Raw genomic sequence first — 19,552 nt, 5'->3', positions numbered from 1 at the left:
TTGGATTCTTTTTTTGTGTGTGTTTTTCAATATTCTTTTCCTTCCCTGAAAATTCTGTTAGTGCTGTAGGGGAGTGCCCTACTTTGTCTCTTCTATATAGAGAGCTCTACTTAGATGAGGTGTTCACTTAAAGTTGAAGTCAAATTTGAGTTGGGTAGATCAGGTCACCCTTGATTGAAATCAGGGCATTCATTCATTGAGCATTTCCCATGTACTAGATGAATACCCTTTTTCTTAGAAAATTCCTCATGATCAGATAATATAATTAATTCAACAGTTTGCATTTTGATCTCTTTACCATAATTTGAATTCAAATTGCTACTATTGCATTATTTCATCTATTGGTGTATTGAACTTTTAAAATCATATCTTTTTCTGAAGCACAGTCATAACCACTGTGTAGGCAAGAACTTTGAAAGTTCGTGTTTATTCACCTAATGCCAAGGGTACATTAGCTTTTGCATAGAATATATAGTAAGTACTTGCTTCCCCCATAAGTACTTGCTTCCTTCAATAATCCAACAAATTCGTATTTATAATCTAGTGGGTATGAAGCATTGCTCTAAACATTGGATGTAATAAAAAGCTTTATATGTGCCATCTCTACCAATGGACTTTACTAGGAGAGACATAACATGTAATACAAATAGCTAGAATACAAAGTGATGTGTGTGTGTGTGTGTGTGTGTGTGTGTGTGCATGCATGCATGCATGAATAATGTAATATAAAAAAATTAGAGAAAGCACAGTATATATATATATTCTGGGAACAGTGAATCATATACTTGGTCAAACATGCATGGTGGTTCACATAGAGGTGAAAAGTGGAGGACCATCGAAACTTTTGAGCAGTGGACTGATTGTTAGATATATTCCATAAGAAATATTGACACATAATAAGTATGTGTCAGGCACTGTGCCAAGTACTGGCAATCCAAAAAGATGGAAGAGACAGTCTCTCAAGCTTCTAACAACCTAATAGGGGAAACAAGAAGCAAATAAACATATGAACAAGCTGTATATTATTTCCTTTTTATCAACTAAAAGAGAAACGGTATTAGAATTAAGAGGGGTTGGAAAAGGTATCCTGTAGAAAATTGTATTTTTGTTGGAATTTAAAGGAAGTCAGGAGTAACATTCCAGGTATGGGAGAATCATAGGATGGGTCCAAAGCAAGAGACGGCGTGTCTTGTTTGTGGGCCAGTCACTGAATTTAAGTGTGTGGCAGGGTATCTTAGGTATAAAAAAGTTGGAAAGGAAGAACAGAAGTAGGTCTTGAACAACCAGTAGAGGATTTAATTTTTGATCCTAACACTAGTTCTGTGTTCAGAGGCTTGGTGACTTAGGAAAGTCGCTTTGGTGGCTGCCTAGAGGATGACTTGGAGTGAGCTGGGGCAGGCAGACCCACCGGCAAGTGACTGCCCTAATAATACAGGTGGGAGTCCTGTCTCAGGACAGGATGGGGGAGGGCAGAGAAACTTTGGTAACTGAGTGTAATAGAAGGGTGAGGAATTGACAATGAGTTTCTGGGAAGGTGGGATATAACAGGGAAACTGGGGGGAGCCTTTAGAAAGAAAAATAATGAATTCAAGTTTTGGTTGGGTTGAATTCAGGATCTATAAAAGACTGTTGAAGATAGAAGATTCAAGCTTAGAGATTAAGGCAAGAAGATAGATTTGAAGTATATTGGTATAGTTTGCCCTTTATTTTTGAAGAGAACCAATAGGATCATAGGATTTAAATGAGGCAGAGCCTCAAACTATCTTCAGCTTCATTTTTTCTTCCTTAGTCTCCATGTCTAATGGCAAGAAAAAGGTCAGGATGACTAGGGGTGCCCCAGAGTATGGCACACAACCATGATAGCTGTGATGTTTGACCATAGCACTGCTTTAGCTGCCTTGATGGCTCTTGACATTATTCACATCCACCCATTTTACCTAGAGGAAAGTCTTCTCATGCTTGCAGTGGACCTCCCCTTAATTCACTTACAGGTTTAAGGTCTGTTGGTTACCCTCAACCTGGTTTGATCCATCTGCCAAGATGGTTTTACCAGGGTGTGACTCATATTCTTGCATGTGCCTCAGGTTCTTGGAGCCCAGGTGGGGGTTGGGTGAGCAACCCTAAAGAAGGTTCAGCAAGCCCACACCAGAAGTGCTCCTCCTCTCTTACCTGTGCCTCATCAGCCTAGAGATGACATTTTAAGTTCTCAAGAGATGATGAAACCAAGTAAAGTAGTATAGAGAAGAGAAAAGGGCTCAGGACAGAGCTCCAATGGCCACTTAGAGTTAGGGGACATGATCTCATTGAGAATCCAGCAAAATAAACTTGAGAAGGAGTGTTTGAGTAATAGTAGGAGAACCAGGATGAAGTGTTGTCCCAAAAATGTAAAGAAAAAAAAGTGGTCTGCAGGGTCAGAGGCTTCAGAGAAGAAAATAAGGATTGAGAAAGGTCATTGAGTGTGACAATTAAGAGATCGTTGGTAACTTTGGAGAGAATTGTTTCAGTGGAATGATCAGGTCAGAAGCCAAATTGGAAAGGTTTTAAAGTGAGAGGAGAAAAAAGATAGGTACTTGTTGTGGATGTTATTTTTAAGGAATTGAGTCATGAAGAATAGAAAAGATAACGGGTAGTAATTAGCTGGGATGAAATGAGATGATTTTTAGAATTGGGAAGATGAAGCCATGTTTATAGCATCAGGGAAGGAGCCATTAGATAAGAAGAGCTTGAAAATAGGTAATAGAGATGACATTATGGAGCATTCTGTTGGAGGAGATGGGAAGGAATGGGATTGTTCTAATGAGAAGAGTCTTGGTAATAAGTTAAAACAAGGGTTAAAGAGATAGTGACAGAAAGCATAAGAGTGATATGAAATAAAGAGGGGGAAAAAGGTGGATTCACAAAAGATTTTAGATAGGATGAAAAGGTTCGTAAGAATCTATTATGAAATATAGGATGGACTTAATGATAATGGGAGGTATAATAAAATTGCCTAGCAAGGATAAGTTGTAGTGAATTGAATCAGAATGGTTGTGTAATTTGCTCTACCTTATTTTTTAATGAGTAGGGGGAGCAATCCAAGATTGATGCTTGGCACAGGGTTTGATGAGGCTACAGATTCATGATGAGGACTGTGTTGAGTTGAATTGGTTCACCAAGGAGTAAAGATGGGGAAAGAAGAAAGTGGCTTATGCAAAAGACATGAACTGAGAGAATTGAGGGATCAAGGGATTGGAGGTCACAATGTTGTTGAAGAGTAAAGGTTGGTAAGGGAACCAGGAGAACTCTGAAATCAATAGATAATGGTCAGAGAAAGATAATTCAGAATTCTTGAACATGGAGGTAGTATATTTGTGGGTGAAGGCAAGATCAGGAGTTATAACCATCTTTGTGTATGGCTATGGCAAATACATCATAAGAAGTGAGTAAGTTGAGTAAGTGAATAGTTAAAAGCTATTTGAGGGAACGCCATTATGTATATTGAAATCCTGTAATAGGAGGGCATGAATTTTGGAAAAGACAGAAACTAAGCCACATATTGAACTCATTGAGAAAAAGAGAATGAGGAGTTTTGCAGACAACAGCTGCCAGGATTTTGATTGGATCATGGAAGTGAACAGAATTAACCTTAAAGACAGGTTAGTGAGAGAACTTAGAACATAGAAGTGGGAATGGGGAAGCAGTAGAATGATAGATGGGAAATTAATGGGTTGGAAGCAGGAATCTTACAGGTAAGAAAGATGGGTTAGGAAACATCCTTGTGCTATACATTTATAAGTTTATGTTGTCATATAAACAGTAAAAGCAAGTACCAAGATTAGTGAAGCCATTCATTGAGTTTACTGCATAGTAGAGAATAAATTTAAAAAATAATAGCTCTATTACTTACTACATAAGTACATTAAAGAAATCTAAAACAAAGTTGAAATGTGAGGGGAAAATTGAGTACTGATGGCATGGGGAAAAGGAAGTAGGTTGTATTAAGCTTCATGGAACAGATGATGTTGGAGCTGATTATTGCAATTTATTTTTCTTTTCAGTAGGAGAGCCAGATATTGTATTTAAGGATTCAATGAAATATTGGACAATTCAGATTATTAAGTTAAATAAATTATTTAATACCAAATGGTGTTATATTATTCTTGTCCTTTCCCTCAGCAATAGTTTCATTAAAATTTTTGAATACAGAATACATCAATACAGAATTAGATCTATAGGAGAATAATGGGACATTAATAATAATGCACTTACAATTGTCTACAGAAGTATATATTGCATATTACCTCACTTTTGATAAAGAAAATTTTCTAAGCCCATCAGTAGCCTTCATGCATTATCCATGTAATTTTTGGGTAGGTGTTAAGTGAACCTCCTATGTACAAGAATACTGGATCTAGAGAACTCTTATTTTTGTTAAACTCTGTATTAATTGATAAAATATTTAGTTCAATTACAAGGTGGAAGATTGTATATCAAAGTCTTCCTTGTTGTGAGCTGAGAAAATTAATTTATTTATAAATACTTAAATCTATAGGAAAATGGGTGTCCAGTTGATGACAACATACTTGATTTAGCTGAATTGAGAAATGAAGCAGTAAATGGAAACCTTGAACGTGTTTTATCATTATGTAAGTATTGTATTTTTCTATAACCAAAGTAAATAGGGTATTTTATTCTACTCCATACCATCAATATTAAGTAATTCAGAGGAATACTAGGCAAGGAAGAGTGGATTACACTCAATGAGATATTTTGAATTGTTCTGAGCACTAGTTTTCCTCAATTTAAGAAAAACAGATGTAATGCCATTTATTATGTTCCCTTCAAAGTTATTTGTATGATCTAAAAGTTAGGAAGGATGACCTGTCCTATCTCTATGATTTATTAAATACCAGTTTCATTAAGCAAGAGTAAAAAAATCTTCAAAATGATTTTTTAAAAAAAATTTATCTTACCTTCTTTGAAATAGTCTGACAATGTTTAGAGACAGCTAATTATTAACCCACAAAATAAGAAATATAGTGATGTCGAGTGATATGAAGTGATTTTACTTTCAGCAGTATATGTGAAATTTAGCTTTTATTACAAAGAGGTATCTTGCATACTGTCGGGAAAAATTAATATTTTGAAGTACAGTAGCCTTTCTTAGAAATAGTTTGTGCTATGAAATTTGATTCTTTTTTCTGAGACAATTGGGGTTAAGTGACTTGCCCAGGGTCACACAGCAAAATTTGATTTTTAAAAAGATATTTAAAAAGACATTGATGAGTGTTAAATTTTCCTTTTTATTTTTGCATGTTATAATTCTTTATTGTCTATGGCCCCTCAGAAATTTGAATTCATTGTATTCAGTTTTATAGTGAAATATCTTTGGAGATAAATGTACCTATAAAATAGGTCAAATGGGGATAGTGGTATTCTGAGCATCAGTTAAGGGAAGATGTTTTGTTATATTAGTCTTATAATATATTAAATCTATTCTTTGATAGAATGAATATAACACTTAAGAACTTAATTTTAAAAGTTTATTGTTACTCCTTGTGTAATCATTTTAACGAATAGGCATTAAAGTTTTAGTAATTTCACTTTCTTTTAAAGTTTGCAGAATTATTATCCTCACAATTCCATCAAGCAGGTAGCATTTTACAGAGAGAATCTCACAGAGAAGATTTTTCTGGGGAGGTCACATAGCTTATAATTATTTGCAGAAATATGATTTAATCCCTTCTATTAGAATTCAAAGTCCAATCGTCTTTTCACTATGCTTTACTATTTTTAAAAATTTTATTGAAATCTTTTGCTTATATGACTCTTGTGTGCCTCTTTTTTCCATGATTTTCCATGATCCTTTATTTTTATCCTTTTTTTTTTTTTTTTTTTTTTAAATAAAAAGTGAGAGAGAAATCAACAAAACTGACCAATATATTTTAAAAATGTTACCATGTAGGCTGTGTTTTTCATATCTGGGGAAACCTTTACTCCACTCCCAACTTAATCTCTGTAAAGGAGTCAAGACCATTGGTTCTCTTACTTCTTCTTTGGGACTATACATGTTCTTTATAATTTTATAGTATTAGTGCTTTTTTGTTTTTTTTTTCTTTGTTGAAAAAGTATAGTTTTGTAGTTGAAAAAGTAGTGTTTTTTTCTTTGCTGAAACAATTGGGATTCAATGACTTGGACAGAGTCACATAGCCAAGAAGCGTCTGAGACCAGATTTGAACTCTGGGCCTCCCAACTTCAGAGCTGGTGCTCTGTCCATTGCATCAAGTAACTGCCGCCCTTCCCTCTCCCCTTTTTTTGTTCTTGTGATTTTTCTTTTTTTTATATATTATATTTATATTTTCTTTATATACTGTATTATCATTACATATATTGTTTTTTGGTCCATTCATGTAAGCCTTATCATATTTCTTGGTATTGATCATATTCGTCAATTTTTAAAGCACACTAATATTTCTAATTTTATTCAATTACCAATATTTGTTTAGTCATTCCTCAATTGAGTGTCCTCCACTTAGCTCTCACAGAAAAAAATACTATAAATATTTGGTGTATTTGGAGCTTTGCTTTGGAGTACTTGTTGAACAGAAATTACAGTATGCCATGCTGTATTCAAGAGATTACCAAAGTGTAGGCTGAAACCCTTAAAAAAATCAAACTCTATATATCCTTTTATTTTCATTTTTGTAATATACAGAATATTTTAAAATTTTGAAGCAATTTGTATTAAAGATTGGTGAATTTTAGGTAACTTATTTGTTTTGCACTCTAAAAAATTCTGCCAGTTCTATAGATGTCCATTTTTGAAACGAAAAAGAACCATTTAAAAAAAATTAGGAATTAAATTATTTGAGTAAGGGAAAGAATGCTGGGAATATATTGTGTGTACATTGAAAGCAGGAACAATGCTTTAGTCATGTTATCTATTTTGTTTTTGCAATTGTTGTTAATTAACTGACATTTTTAAAAAGTGCCTTACTTCATTTAAGAATTTTAAGAACAATATTTTATAATAGTTGTAGGATTAGAACTAGCAGAATTTCTATGCAGAATATTTTATTAGTAACTTCTCAATTTTTTTTTTTCCATGAAGTCTATCTTTCTCCAATTATTCCATTTTCTCTAATCATTCAGTAGTAACATTTCAATTAAAAACATGCAAGATTGCTGCAGCTAAGTGGCCCATGGATAGAGAGCAGCAGCCCTGAAGCTGGGAGGACCTGAGTTCAAATCTGGTCTCAGACACTTAAACTTCCTGGCTGCGTAATCCGGGGCAAATTACTTAACCCCAATTGCAGCAGCAAAAACAAAACAAAGCAAAACATGCAAGATCATTTGGATATAAGATAAACTGATTGCAAGATCAGGAAATAATTTAAAACCTATGTTTGTAGTTTTTGCAAGTATTTAAAGTGGGTATTTGTTATTTGCTTTGGATAATGTATCTGTATATAGAGTAAGCATAATGTGAATATTTAAGAATACAAATTGAAGGGGTGTGTCATCATTACTAATGATTTTTCATGAATGCTTTTTTAATCTCCCTAAAGAATCAAAAGTAAATCAAAAGTAAATATTCATAATTAACAAATATAAACATATTTGGAAACATTTAAAATTTAATGTGCTATATTTTTTCTCTTGGGATTTAATGAAACTCTTCTTTTTCAGTGACATCATTTAAATCATCTATGGATTTGAATTCTTTTAGAGGCAGTCTGATTTTAGGCTTTAAGAGGTAAGTTGGGCAATTGAGAGTCTGAATCCTGTCTTACTCTTCTAAGTGGGTCTTTGAACATCTCCTTCAGATAGTAGTCAATTTTATAACTCTTACTTTTCCAACATTAATAGCATGGTTTTGGCAAAATCATGCTATGAAGAAGAACATTTCCATTTAAGTAATGTTGACTGTATTGTCACAAGAGCTTCAGCAACTTTTAATTGTGGGTTATCTAATCTGGAGTGTTTTGTGCTTATGTTTCCATTTCTCCCTTTTGAAATATTCTTTCTCTTACTGCTATCCTCCTCTCCCCATTCTGAGCCAAAGAGACTTGAAGATCTCTTGTGTGAGCAAGAGTATATATACTTCCATGCCTTACTTTTCCTGATTGTTGTTGGCTCTTCTCAGAGACCACTTCTGCATTATTATATTTTTCCTTAGCCATTTGATCACTTGAAGAATTGAGAGTGCTTGCCAGGACTTACAGTTGAAGGAATTCAGTTTTTAACAGTGTGAACTGAAGGCCACTGGAGGCTTGGTGCCCAACAGTGTGGATAGCTAAGAATTAGGAAGGACTTAGAAATTAAAATTTGAGGTCATTGTCTTGAGTAAGGACTGGACACCTTAAATAAGGGGAGTAATGTTCTCATAGGAGTCAGTGTGGTGAAAAACCTGGATTCAAAGTATGAAGCCCAGGTTCCTGGGCTTGAAGCCTAATTCTTTCCCCAAGTCAATAAGTAAACATTTATTAAGCATCTGCTATGTGTCTAGGCCCTGTGCTTAAGTTTTGGGGATTCTATCTTGAACCACAATGCATTTATGAGAGTCTTAAAAGTCATTGTTTTGGGGGTGGTTACTATTTTCTACTTCTCCCAACATATTTTTTCTTCTGCTCTTTTGCAGAGTTCTCTGTGTCTTATAAATCAGAAAACAGAGAACGCAAACACTTCAGCAAAACTGACCAGCATGTCAGCCAAATCCAGTGTTATATGGAATATTCTCAACCCTCCCTTAAGAGAGCTTCATTGGCATAGTTCTTATTTGTAGCCAGGCTTATTACAACAATTTCAATTTTTTCTTTTCTACATTGTTTTTCTGATTTTTGTTTTTCCTTTTTGTCAGTTTACGTAAGCCTTCACATATATCTCTGACTCCATAAAATAATAGCGAAACCACTTAAATGGTTGATAGTAATAAAATAGATTTTCAAACAGTTAAGGAGCTATTCCTTATTAGACATATTGGCATTTTGTTACATTTATGTTTCTTTTGTGGAGCTTAATGTGACTACATGTCTCTAGATAAAAAGCAGGCCACAAACCCTTGAAAACCTTCAAACCCTGTCTCTGATAAACACTTTTTGTAGTTGTGCTCTACGTCATTGGAATCAGATTCAAATAGAAATAGGGACCAAGTCAAATCCCTGCAGGCCACCACAGGTGATTTTAAAATGTAATTTTGTATGTTTTATATTACTTATTTTATTAGATTAATACATTTTAATCTGCTCTTAACTACTCTCATGTAAAACAGAGACACCTGCTTTATGTTACCATCCATCTGAAAGAAAGTGTTCACTTGTAGAGGGGAGTTTTCTTCCTAAGTAGGACCCCACAATAAGATAAATCATAGGTTCAGTCTCAATGGGTATGTAGACCATTTCTGGGGCTTTATCCAGATTTGCAAAGGCCAATTTGCATATTTCTGAACATCTGTGCCAATATACTTTAACAATATTCGTAAAATATGTCCTTTGTCAATCTTCAGGATGTTATTATTTGTAAAAATGATCTGACTTTCTTCTTGTATCTTGTTCTGTTTATTTTTCAGCCACAAGTCAAATACAAAAATGTCCCCTGGTTTTAAGAATTTGGAGTAGTTGAATAGCTTTAGGGTAAATGTAGTTGGTCCTAAATCTTTTCATCCCCTTGAGTGAGTAAAAGATTTCATTTGGCCAGGAGCCTCTTTTTTTTTTTTTTTAAAACCAAGCCATAGGCTTATACCCTAGCCCTATTCATTTTGAGTGCCTCATTTTGCTGTATAATGTGATCTAGCCAGTATCTGGTTAGCCATGCACAGCTGGAAAGGTTTTGAGTTTTGGATTGTTTTCAAAAGGTTAGCCATCAAATAACTATGCTATTGCCTCATTAGCTTTGGAAATCGTGTGAAGTAAGGAGGGGTTTATGACCTGCTGCAATGAAGAGCATATAGAAATGACAGTAGGGATCCTGTAAATATTAAATTAAGCCAAGTATGACTTACTGATCATGGACTTTTATTATTGGATTAAGAATGTTATTCTCCCAAGTCAAATTGAGTATGTGTTTGCAATTTGCCTTAAAGATGGTCAAATGTTTGAGAGCAATTTATTGACAATTAGTAACAATGTCATTTATTTGAGGGATATTAAATAAAATTTTGCTTTGTAAAATTTATAAAAAATTTTAGCTCTTAAAAGTTTTTCTGAAACAGACTATCTTTAGTGGCATGGAATAGGGAATCAAAACCACAATGGTATTCTACTCATTTATTGACCTATCAGTTTATTGTTCCTTTTTATAATTTTAAAATTGTATAACTTAGAAATGATCTAACACACAAAATTGGTGGCTGAGGAGGCATATACAAAATCCTCTGCATTTAATGTAAGAGAAGCAAATGAATTAAAAGTTGACAAATATAATACGCATTCTATCCCTTTCTATCTCTTTCCCAAGTTGAATTGGATTTTTAAAAATATGGAGTTGTTAATGTATCCTTGTGATGATCTTTTTGTATAACATGGGATGCATTTTTCCATATTAACCTTATGTTTTGTGGATTTATCTTTTTTTTTCTTATTTGAAAAACAGTAAGAAAAAGAAAAAGAAAAAGAAAAAAGAAAAGAAAAAGAAAGAAAGAAAAAGAATATAATTCTGCTGTACCCAACAGAACATCAGGGAGGATTCATAATATAACAACATACTACCAATTAAGAATGTATATGTATTAGTAGAAGAATAGAAGAAATTATATTTATGACTGCCCATTTTTTTCTTTACTTCCTTGTAAATTGTTTCTTGATTCTCTACTGCACACCTTATTTTATTCTTTCCCTCCCTTTCATTCCTCCTCCACCCCAAGTAAGTTACAGTTAAGAAAAGATATTTATATACATTTATGTAGATAAACATATACACACTTAACTTTGCTAGCTCTCCTGCTTCTTTAATTAAATTCTGCTCTGTAACTCCTAAATTCCCCCCTTGCCTGGGATCCCTCCATTGTATTCTTCCCTCAGCCTTTTTGCTTCCCCATCTTTCCCTCCCTCTCTCCCTCCTTATATTGGAGTATGCTATACCCTTCATGGTATATATGTAGTGTTGCCTATTTAATCCATTCCCAAATTGAGTAGGTTTTTAGAACTCTGCCCTCCTCCCCTCTCTAATGCCTCTGTATCTATTCTTCCTTTGTACCTCATTTGTATAACGTGATTACTATTTTTTACATAATCCTACCAATCTTTCTTTTGAGCTACCCTATTGTTAATCTTAAACATATAGTATGCAATTCCCATGTTTAAAAAAAAAACATAAATAGTTTGTCCATATTTAAATAAACAGTTGTCGATGTTGAGTTCCTTAAAATTGATCTTTGATGTTGGCTCTTATATCTTAAATTTTCTGTTAAGTTCAGGTTTGGTTGATAGAAGAAAATACTGAAAATCTGCAACTTTATTGGATTTTCATTTTTTAATAGATAATATTGCTAGATATAATATTTTTGGTCACAGGCCTAATTCTTTGGATTATAGGTAGATATGATTCCAGAATCTGCAGTCTTTTATTGTGACTGTTAAAAAGTCTCATACAATTCTAATTGTAGCTCCAATATATTGTTTTTAAAATTTTCTCTGTGATCTGGGGATTTCAAAATTTGGCAGTGTTCTGTGTGTTTTCCATAAAGGATCTCTTTGAGAGTGATGGGTAGATTTTTTTCTTTTTTTACTTACCCCTTCATATTCTATCAGTCCATGAAAATTTTTTTTGAATTATTTCCTGCATTATTGTGTCAAGGTTCTCTTTTTGGTCATAACTTTCTGGCAATCCAGTTATTCGTATATTTTCTCTTTATTTGATCTCTAGAGCTGTTGTTTTTCTTATAAGGTGTTTCATATCTGATCTGTTTTTTCATTCTTTATATTTTGCCTTGTTATTTCTTGTTCTCTTGTAGCTACATTGGCTTCCCCTTGCCCAATTTTAATTTTCAAACAATTATTTTCATCTTTGAAACTCTTGCCTCCTATTGTTTTTCTTGGATGGTTTTAATTTATTATTTATTTTAGTCTTTCCTTAGGGTTTCTCATTTAATTTAAAAATTCTTTTAAAATTCCTTTTTGAATTCTTCTGTAAATTCTCTTGGACATGGAATTGTTTCACATTATTCTTTGGGGTAGAACTTTTTTTTTTTTTTTTTTTTAATTTTAACTGTCCCCCTCTGAAGATGAACACAGTCTTCCCTGTTTTCAGTAATATGGTTTAATAGTGTGCTATCTCTCCCCTTTGACCAGGAACCCCAAACAAGAGCTAACCCCACCCTGGAAGTGCCCATAGCTAGCCACATCCCTGCCCTGATGACTTTGCTGTCTCTGGGTCCTGGTTCCTTCTTATTCTGGGCCCGGTGTTTACAACCAGCCCAGGTTCCCTGTGTCTTCCTGGACTCAAACCCCAACTCAACAAACAATCCAGGAGTCAAAAGTCACTGGTTGCTGCCAACACTCCAGCCATACTCAGCTTGGGTCCTCCACTTAGTGTTTCTGCAGAACTAGCCCAGAGGTATTTGCACTTCAGACAGGTGGCTTGCATCTGTAGGACCCCTCGTCTGCTCCAAATCTCGATTTTTCACCAAGACATTTCCCTGACTGTCCCTCACATCTAAAACTGTCCCCGTATCTAAAACTCTCTGAACCATTTTTGTCTTCTGTTCCACCTACTGACCTTCCTGTGTTCCCTTGGTTTAGTTTACTTTAGTTCCAACTAAAATGCCATTTTTTCCCCCCAACCCTTCTCAATTCTAATGCGTTAAATGTAGCTGATCTGTATATATTTGCTTATTGTTTCCCCTATTAGATTACAAGTTCCTCGAGGGAAGGGACTGTCCCTCTCTTTTTTGTATCCCCAATATAGTGCCTAACACATAGTAGGAGGTTTAATTAACTATTGCTTCAGTGATAGAAATTTCCCCTTCAAACTACAAATAGTTGTGAATATTTTTATGCCCAAGAAATTTTTGATATTTAAAAGAAAAAAAATGCTAACAGTGGGATCCTTGGGATAAAGGAGATACTCAAGTTTTGTGACTGTTTATTCTATTGCCTTGAGAAGCAGCCTATGTGGTATAGTGGATAGAACTGACATTGTAGCCAGTCAGTATGTGGATTCAAGTCCTTTCTATGAAGTATCCTACTGTGGTCATGGGCAAGACATTTAACTTAGTGTTCTAGGCTGCTGTTGAGACTCTGAGTTGTTGGGAGGGTTTTGGCCTATTTGTAGAGGTTATTTACTAATCTCTATATCAGTGACATAGGTCTTGCCACTATATTGCTATATCCATTCTTATAGATCTTATAAATTCCTTTTGAGGACTATTTCCATTATACCTTTATTAACATGACAGAGAATGTGGTACTTTCGTGTTTAATTTTTTCATTTTTTTTTTTTTAATGAATTTGCAATGGCATAAAAAAATAAAAAATTCAGCAAAATTAATGATTACATATATATAGTATTCTATAGTCATAGTTTCTCGCTTGTAAAAAGAAATCTAGGAGGCACCTTTTTGGTATCTTTTTGGAGAAGACTTAATTATTAGTTTCCAGGTGTTTTTGTTGTTGTTGTAAATATTTTCCCAATTGTACTTACTAAACTTCCACAATATATGTTCTTTTTACGTTTCTCTATATTGGTCATATCTGTTGTTTTTTTACAGCACAGTAATAACCCAAACTATTTGTGTTACACAAGTTGCTTAGCCAATCTTTACTAGAGGGACATCTACTTTGTTTCTAATTATTTTCAGGTATAAAGTATTGCTTATAAATCTGGAATTTACGGGATTCTTTGCCATTGATTGCTACTGCTTTGCAGTGGGATTTCTAGGGCAGAGCCTCATGATATATTCATTGCATTCCAGAATGGTTAGATCTATTCACAGTTCTACCAATAATAGTGTATTAATGTAACTGTATTCCCACAGTGACTCCTTCCTGCACTATTTCCATCCATCCATTGTCATAGTTGCCACATTGTTCATGTAGATTGAAATTTTAGGTTTTTTATTTGTATTTAAGTTATTAGTAATTTAGAATTTTTTTGTCTCAAATTTCAGTGTTATCTTTATGTCACTTAATTTCAGAAAATACATCTTTTCTATCTAGAGATCTATCCCTTGTAACAGAGAATAAAAACTAATGAAGATGGGGAATATAATATGTTAGGAGCGTAACACCAGGTGTATTGTTCCATACCCTTAATCTCCCACGTCTGCAAAGAAAGGGGAGGAAGTATGTTTAATCATTTTATCTTCAGGTCGTGTTTGATCATTCTATGTTTGATCACATTCCATGTTCAGGTCACAGCTTTTCAGTCCTTCTTTTCTACCTTCTCTACCTTCCTTTCTCCATGGTTAGTCTTTTTTGTTTATTTTGGAGAATTTTATTCATATTCCATAAAACAAAGAGAGTGAAACTGTAATGTAAAATAACATTTTATGTTAAATCTTCAAAATATACCATTATTATTATAAGTGACTTGCCCAGGGCCACACAGCTAGGAAGTAATAAGTTTCCGAGGCCGGATTTGAACTTGGGCCCTCCTGACTTCAGGATTGTTATTCTGTCCACTGTGCCATTTAGCTTCCCCTCATACTATTATTTTTTACACCCAACCTTATTTGGATTCTTTTTAGAGATAGAAGAAAGAAGCTTTTTTCTATTTAAAAGTAGGGTAATTTTTTTCCTAGTCACTTAGTAGAATAGAAAAGGAAATAGGATTACTTAAATTTGCCCCATCAACATGTAGGACTCTCCTTGTTGAGAGAGTATAAACGTTGCTTTTCTGTTTTTGCATAGAGGATTCAACAATGTTCCTAATAATAATTTATAGATAGCTGATAGTGTAGAACCAATTCATGATTTTTGTACAAAAATTCACTTCAGTATTGCCACAAGAATTTTTTTTTTGGCAATGATGTCACATACAGTTATAATGTACTGTGCATTTCCTCATGAGTTCTATAAATGTAAGGAAAGTCGGGGAGAGGTGTTTAAAAAAAAAATTTGTAGGGCCACCTAGTTTGTGGAGTGGATAGAGTCCCAGGCCTGAAGTCAGGAGGACATGAGTTCAAATGTGGCCTCAGACACTTAACACTTCCTAGCTATGTGACCCAGGGCAAGTCACTTAACCCCAATTGCCTCAGCAAAAAAAAAAAAAAAAAATTGTATTTCCATTGGCAAGTATAGAAAAATTTTTGAATTTTAACTATTTAATCATTAAGGAAATCTGTTTTCTAAGAAAATGGTTTATAAAGGGGAAAGTAGTTCTTTTTCCTTCTTTATAGTGAAATAGATGATTTACAAGCATTTAAGTTTCTAAATTATACTAGGCATTGTTGAATGCAGAAAAAGCAAAAACAGAAGTAAAATAGTTCCTCCCCTGAGGCAGATAATTTTCGGTAGAGGGATACATTTTTACAGATGAGGGTCTGCAAGTTAGTAAAAAATAATTTTGGAGACAGGTCTGAGCCTTGAGGAAAAGCTATGAATTGTTTATTTGGTGGTAGGGCCAGGAGAGGGCAGGAAATATAATAATATTCACAGCCAAAAGAAATAGATGTGGTATAAATTAAAATGAAAAAATCAAGGATTCACCACATTAGATATTGTATTCCAGGTATTGAAAAAGAATACTTGGTATCAGTACATAGGCTAGAAGTCAGGGCCTTGGGGCTTTTTTTATGGCCTTTAGTAAATAGTTAATGTAGAATGAGTTGTTTTCCAAGTGAGAAAACTATTTCACAAATGGATTCTATATAAGGAAAAAGTCTTTGTTTGCAAAGGCTGCTCCCCACTTTGGGTCTTTTCATTGGTCATTTGGCATGTTTAGAGTGATGCTTCTCAGCTAAGCTCAGTTCCCCACTTGCTCAAAATTTTTCATGGTTTACCCATTGTTAGGGCCTTCCCTCTGAAACCACTATTCCCTTTTATACTTTAAAGTACTGTATTTCCCTACTAGAATATGAGTTCTTTGAAGGCAGGCACTTTGTCTTTGCCTTTCTTGTATCCACAGGCCTTAGCATAGAGCCTGGAACATAGTAGGAATGTAATAAGTATTTGTTGACTGAAAATACTTTCAGCAGGCTCATGATAAATTCTCATAGTTGTCTCTTTGATATTTTACATTTCAAAATTTGGAAAGAGCAACGATCCTGCCCTCTCAGCAAACATTATCTTTGCTTCTCTTTTAATGGCATTAAATATGAATACATACTTAATGACACTTTGATTTTTGTCTGAATCATTTATTTACTAAGAAAAATTTAAATTAACAATTAAAAAATTTGAAATTTAGGGGCAATTAGTCATGAAAATTAGCTCTTCTGGGGAATTATTTAAAATGTCCTATTTTTCTAGTACTTTCTTAGCTATGCTTTTCAAATCTAGTTTCAGCATTTCTAAAGGATTTTCTCAATTCTTTTGTTCTGGAATTTTGTCTGAGATCTAACATATTTGTTATTTAGAAATATTTATTGTAACAAGTTTATCTTTGGTATGTGCATTACCTTGAGTGACTTATGTTTCTGGTGTTACATTTGATGTTCAGAAAGAAAATTAAATTATATACTTATTTGATAATACATTATCCTCTGCTGCCCTCTTCAGGTCTGTTGATATCAATCTTTGGAGTAAGGTAAGTCTTAATTTTTCTCTAAGCTTTCATATGCCATCAAGAAGTAAGCAAATATTACATGTGTTTTTTTTTGTTGTTGTTGTTGTTGTAAATTTTAAAATTTTGAACCCTGAAATAAGTAATTTTGAACACAAATTGGATGATGAACTAAGGCTTCTCTTTGATTACTCCCAGTAAGGGTCTTTTCTCTTCTAACTGGAACATGATTTGAATTTGAGTATGGAAATAACAACTGAATAGAGACTAGACTAGACCTGTGGAATGTCATTCACGAAAAGGAAATTCCTTTAAATGGAAATTTCCTTTGTCAGAATAAGCCATCACCTTCTCCCCAAACAAAGATATAGAAAATGGCTTGGCCAGGGCCCCAAGGGCATGAGGGTCAGAACCGGAAACTGGTCTTCAGTTTCCAACTGGTCTCTCCATGTTGCCCTCAGCTTGGGGCAGCTGAACATTGGTTCAGGGCAGGTGCAAGAATGGCCCCAGTAACAAAGGCCATCCGTGGCTGTGTCAATCCATAGCTCAGTCACTTCTGTACTGAGGAGAACTGGTAAGTCTGCTCCTCTCAGGGCCAGAGGCCCAAGTGCCCTGGATTAGGTCCTGTGGCATCTGCCACCTATGTAATTATGAGCAAGTCATCCAGCACTTCTCAGTTTCTGTTTTCTCATATAAAATAGCTATGATACTATATACTATAATGTTAGTATTTATCACCAATAAATGTTATTTAAATACAATTTTTATCAATAGTCATCAGTATAGCTTGAAATATATAGTTGTATAAACAGAACTATTATAAGTAAAATATGTGACATTTTTAGTGTATTATGCCCAAACATGGTATGTGATTTTCATGTTTTTAAATGATGCTAGTTGGATATAACATTATTTAGAAATATATAATTTAGCTCATTAACAAAGTACAATTTTGTACTTAATTCACAAAACAAAAAATATAAAGCAAAAATGGATAAAACAGCAGTTATGAGCCATACATGGACAAGATTTATAGAGATTAAAAATTCAGTTGCTTATGCCATTAGTCTTTAGCATTTTAATTTTTATTGTGTTTACTTTGATATTTTGAATGTAAATAGAAAGTATTGCAGAACATTTTCTGTAGACATAGATAGACTGATGTGTTGGCACACAAAAGTTTATATAGTCTATATAAACTATATAAAAGTCTATATAAAGTCTATAGCAATGAAGATAAAGTAGTTAGCTTTCTTCATTTCAGCCTTATGTTAGTATATTACATAGTGTGGATTTCTTGGACTTTTATAGTTTCTATTGAAGAGTAAAATAATATTGATAGAAAAAAGCGCTAATAAACATAGGCATGCCTACTTTTTTTTAATCTGTGTTTTTTTTGACCATTCTTTATTCATGAAGCCCTGGCATTTTCAGCCGTTTGAAGTAAAATAAATTATAAGTTTTCCCATATACTAAAATGGTGATGATTTTCATATGACTCCTTCCCATACATTCTTTTATTTAATATTTAATTAATGTTTTATTTAATGTTAATAATTTTATTTAAACTGTTAAGCAGTGTGTTCCAAGTGATTAAAACAAACCATAATTGAAACTAATGCTGCAAGTTGATGCATTTTTTAACATGTAACTTTTTTTTTAAATAGAAGGGATAAAGTCAGTATGCTTCAGTATTATTCTTATAGAAATCCCAAATAATTTATGGATACTAGATTCATAAGAGCTATATATAGATAATTTTTCCTTATAATTGTATGTACAAGGAAGTGGTATGTAAACAGAATGGTTTTAATTATTGTAGACTTACCTCTGAAAACATTTTTTAAAAGTTATTTTTTATAAAAGAAAAGATAATTTAGCTTCAGAAAATTCCTTGTCTTTTTTTTTTTTTTTTTTATCTTAAATTACTATGATGCAGTATAGAGTAATACCTTGCTGGAGAGATGCTTTATTTTGAGAAATCAATTTCAGATTGTATTTGCCCTTGTTTGTTTCTCTTGGCTTGCAATTCATGATTATTCTCTCTGAACAGATAACAGAACAGTTGTACAAGGATGGACGTTATTGCCAGGCATCTTCAGGACCAACTGGTAGCGTTTCAATTTCTGTGATTGTAACTTATCCACAAATCTGTTCTTCTGTGTAATGATGGACTACAGGGATTAAAACAGTAAATGCCGAGTGCTTCTTTTTTTAAAGTGAAATTTGAAAACAGTGTATATAAATCATCATGATAATCACAATGTCTTATGAGAGAAATGCTTTTTTTTTTTTTTTTTTTGGTTATGAATAACGTCCTGGCTTAAGACATAACAAAATTCCTATCGCCTAATAAGCTTAAATGTTAACATTTTGCTATTGAATACTTTATTATAAGTATAGTACAGAGATTTTAGTCCTATCTCTCCTTTTAGAAGAATTTACTGGAAATTTTTTTATTTTGTATTGAATACTTATTATACATAATAAAATGTAGAAAGAGATTTAAGGAAAATTTATATGGTGATTGTGTTTCTAGAAAAAGAGAGCCTTCTTGAAAGTTCAGATCTTTCTAACACATTAGAAACTGGCCCTTTTCTGCTAGAATGCATAGGAAAATTACTGTTCTTAGAAACATCCTTTTTAATCTAGTTTTTTTTTTCATTGACAAATAAACCAGCTCTCTTTAGGATTATGGAATCTTTTCATCATAGTGCTTCATTCCTTACATTACATTTAATAGTTCTTGTGATATATTCACCATCAAAATATATATGTTACACAGTATTTGTGGCCACTGTTTGCAGTAGTGGACAAGGAGGGTTGGGAGGCCTTGGGCAGTACCACTTCTGTCACACGGTGGTGGAAAAAATAGATTGAAGTAAGATTCAGTACTGAAAAGCTGTCACTGGGT

At 33.5% G+C, this 19,552-nt stretch overlaps 1 protein-coding gene across 1 annotated transcript in view; it reads left to right on the top strand.

The window, feature by feature from the left end:
• Positions 1-19,552, top strand: part of LRPPRC (leucine rich pentatricopeptide repeat containing) — a 106,754-nt gene that overhangs the window by 33,192 nt on the left and 54,010 nt on the right. The window contains exons 13-16 of the mRNA XM_031950416.1: positions 4,532-4,625; positions 7,669-7,735; positions 16,635-16,662; positions 18,692-18,749. Of these exons, the coding sequence (XP_031806276.1) occupies positions 4,532-4,625; positions 7,669-7,735; positions 16,635-16,662; positions 18,692-18,749 (247 nt within the window). The remainder of the gene's footprint in view (positions 1-4,531; positions 4,626-7,668; positions 7,736-16,634; positions 16,663-18,691; positions 18,750-19,552) is intronic.

This window comes from Sarcophilus harrisii, chromosome 2 (assembly GCF_902635505.1).
Source record: "Sarcophilus harrisii chromosome 2, mSarHar1.11, whole genome shotgun sequence".
Lineage (NCBI taxonomy): Eukaryota > Metazoa > Chordata > Mammalia > Dasyuromorphia > Dasyuridae > Sarcophilus > Sarcophilus harrisii.
This window is presented reverse-complemented; position numbering and strand designations above follow the sequence as displayed.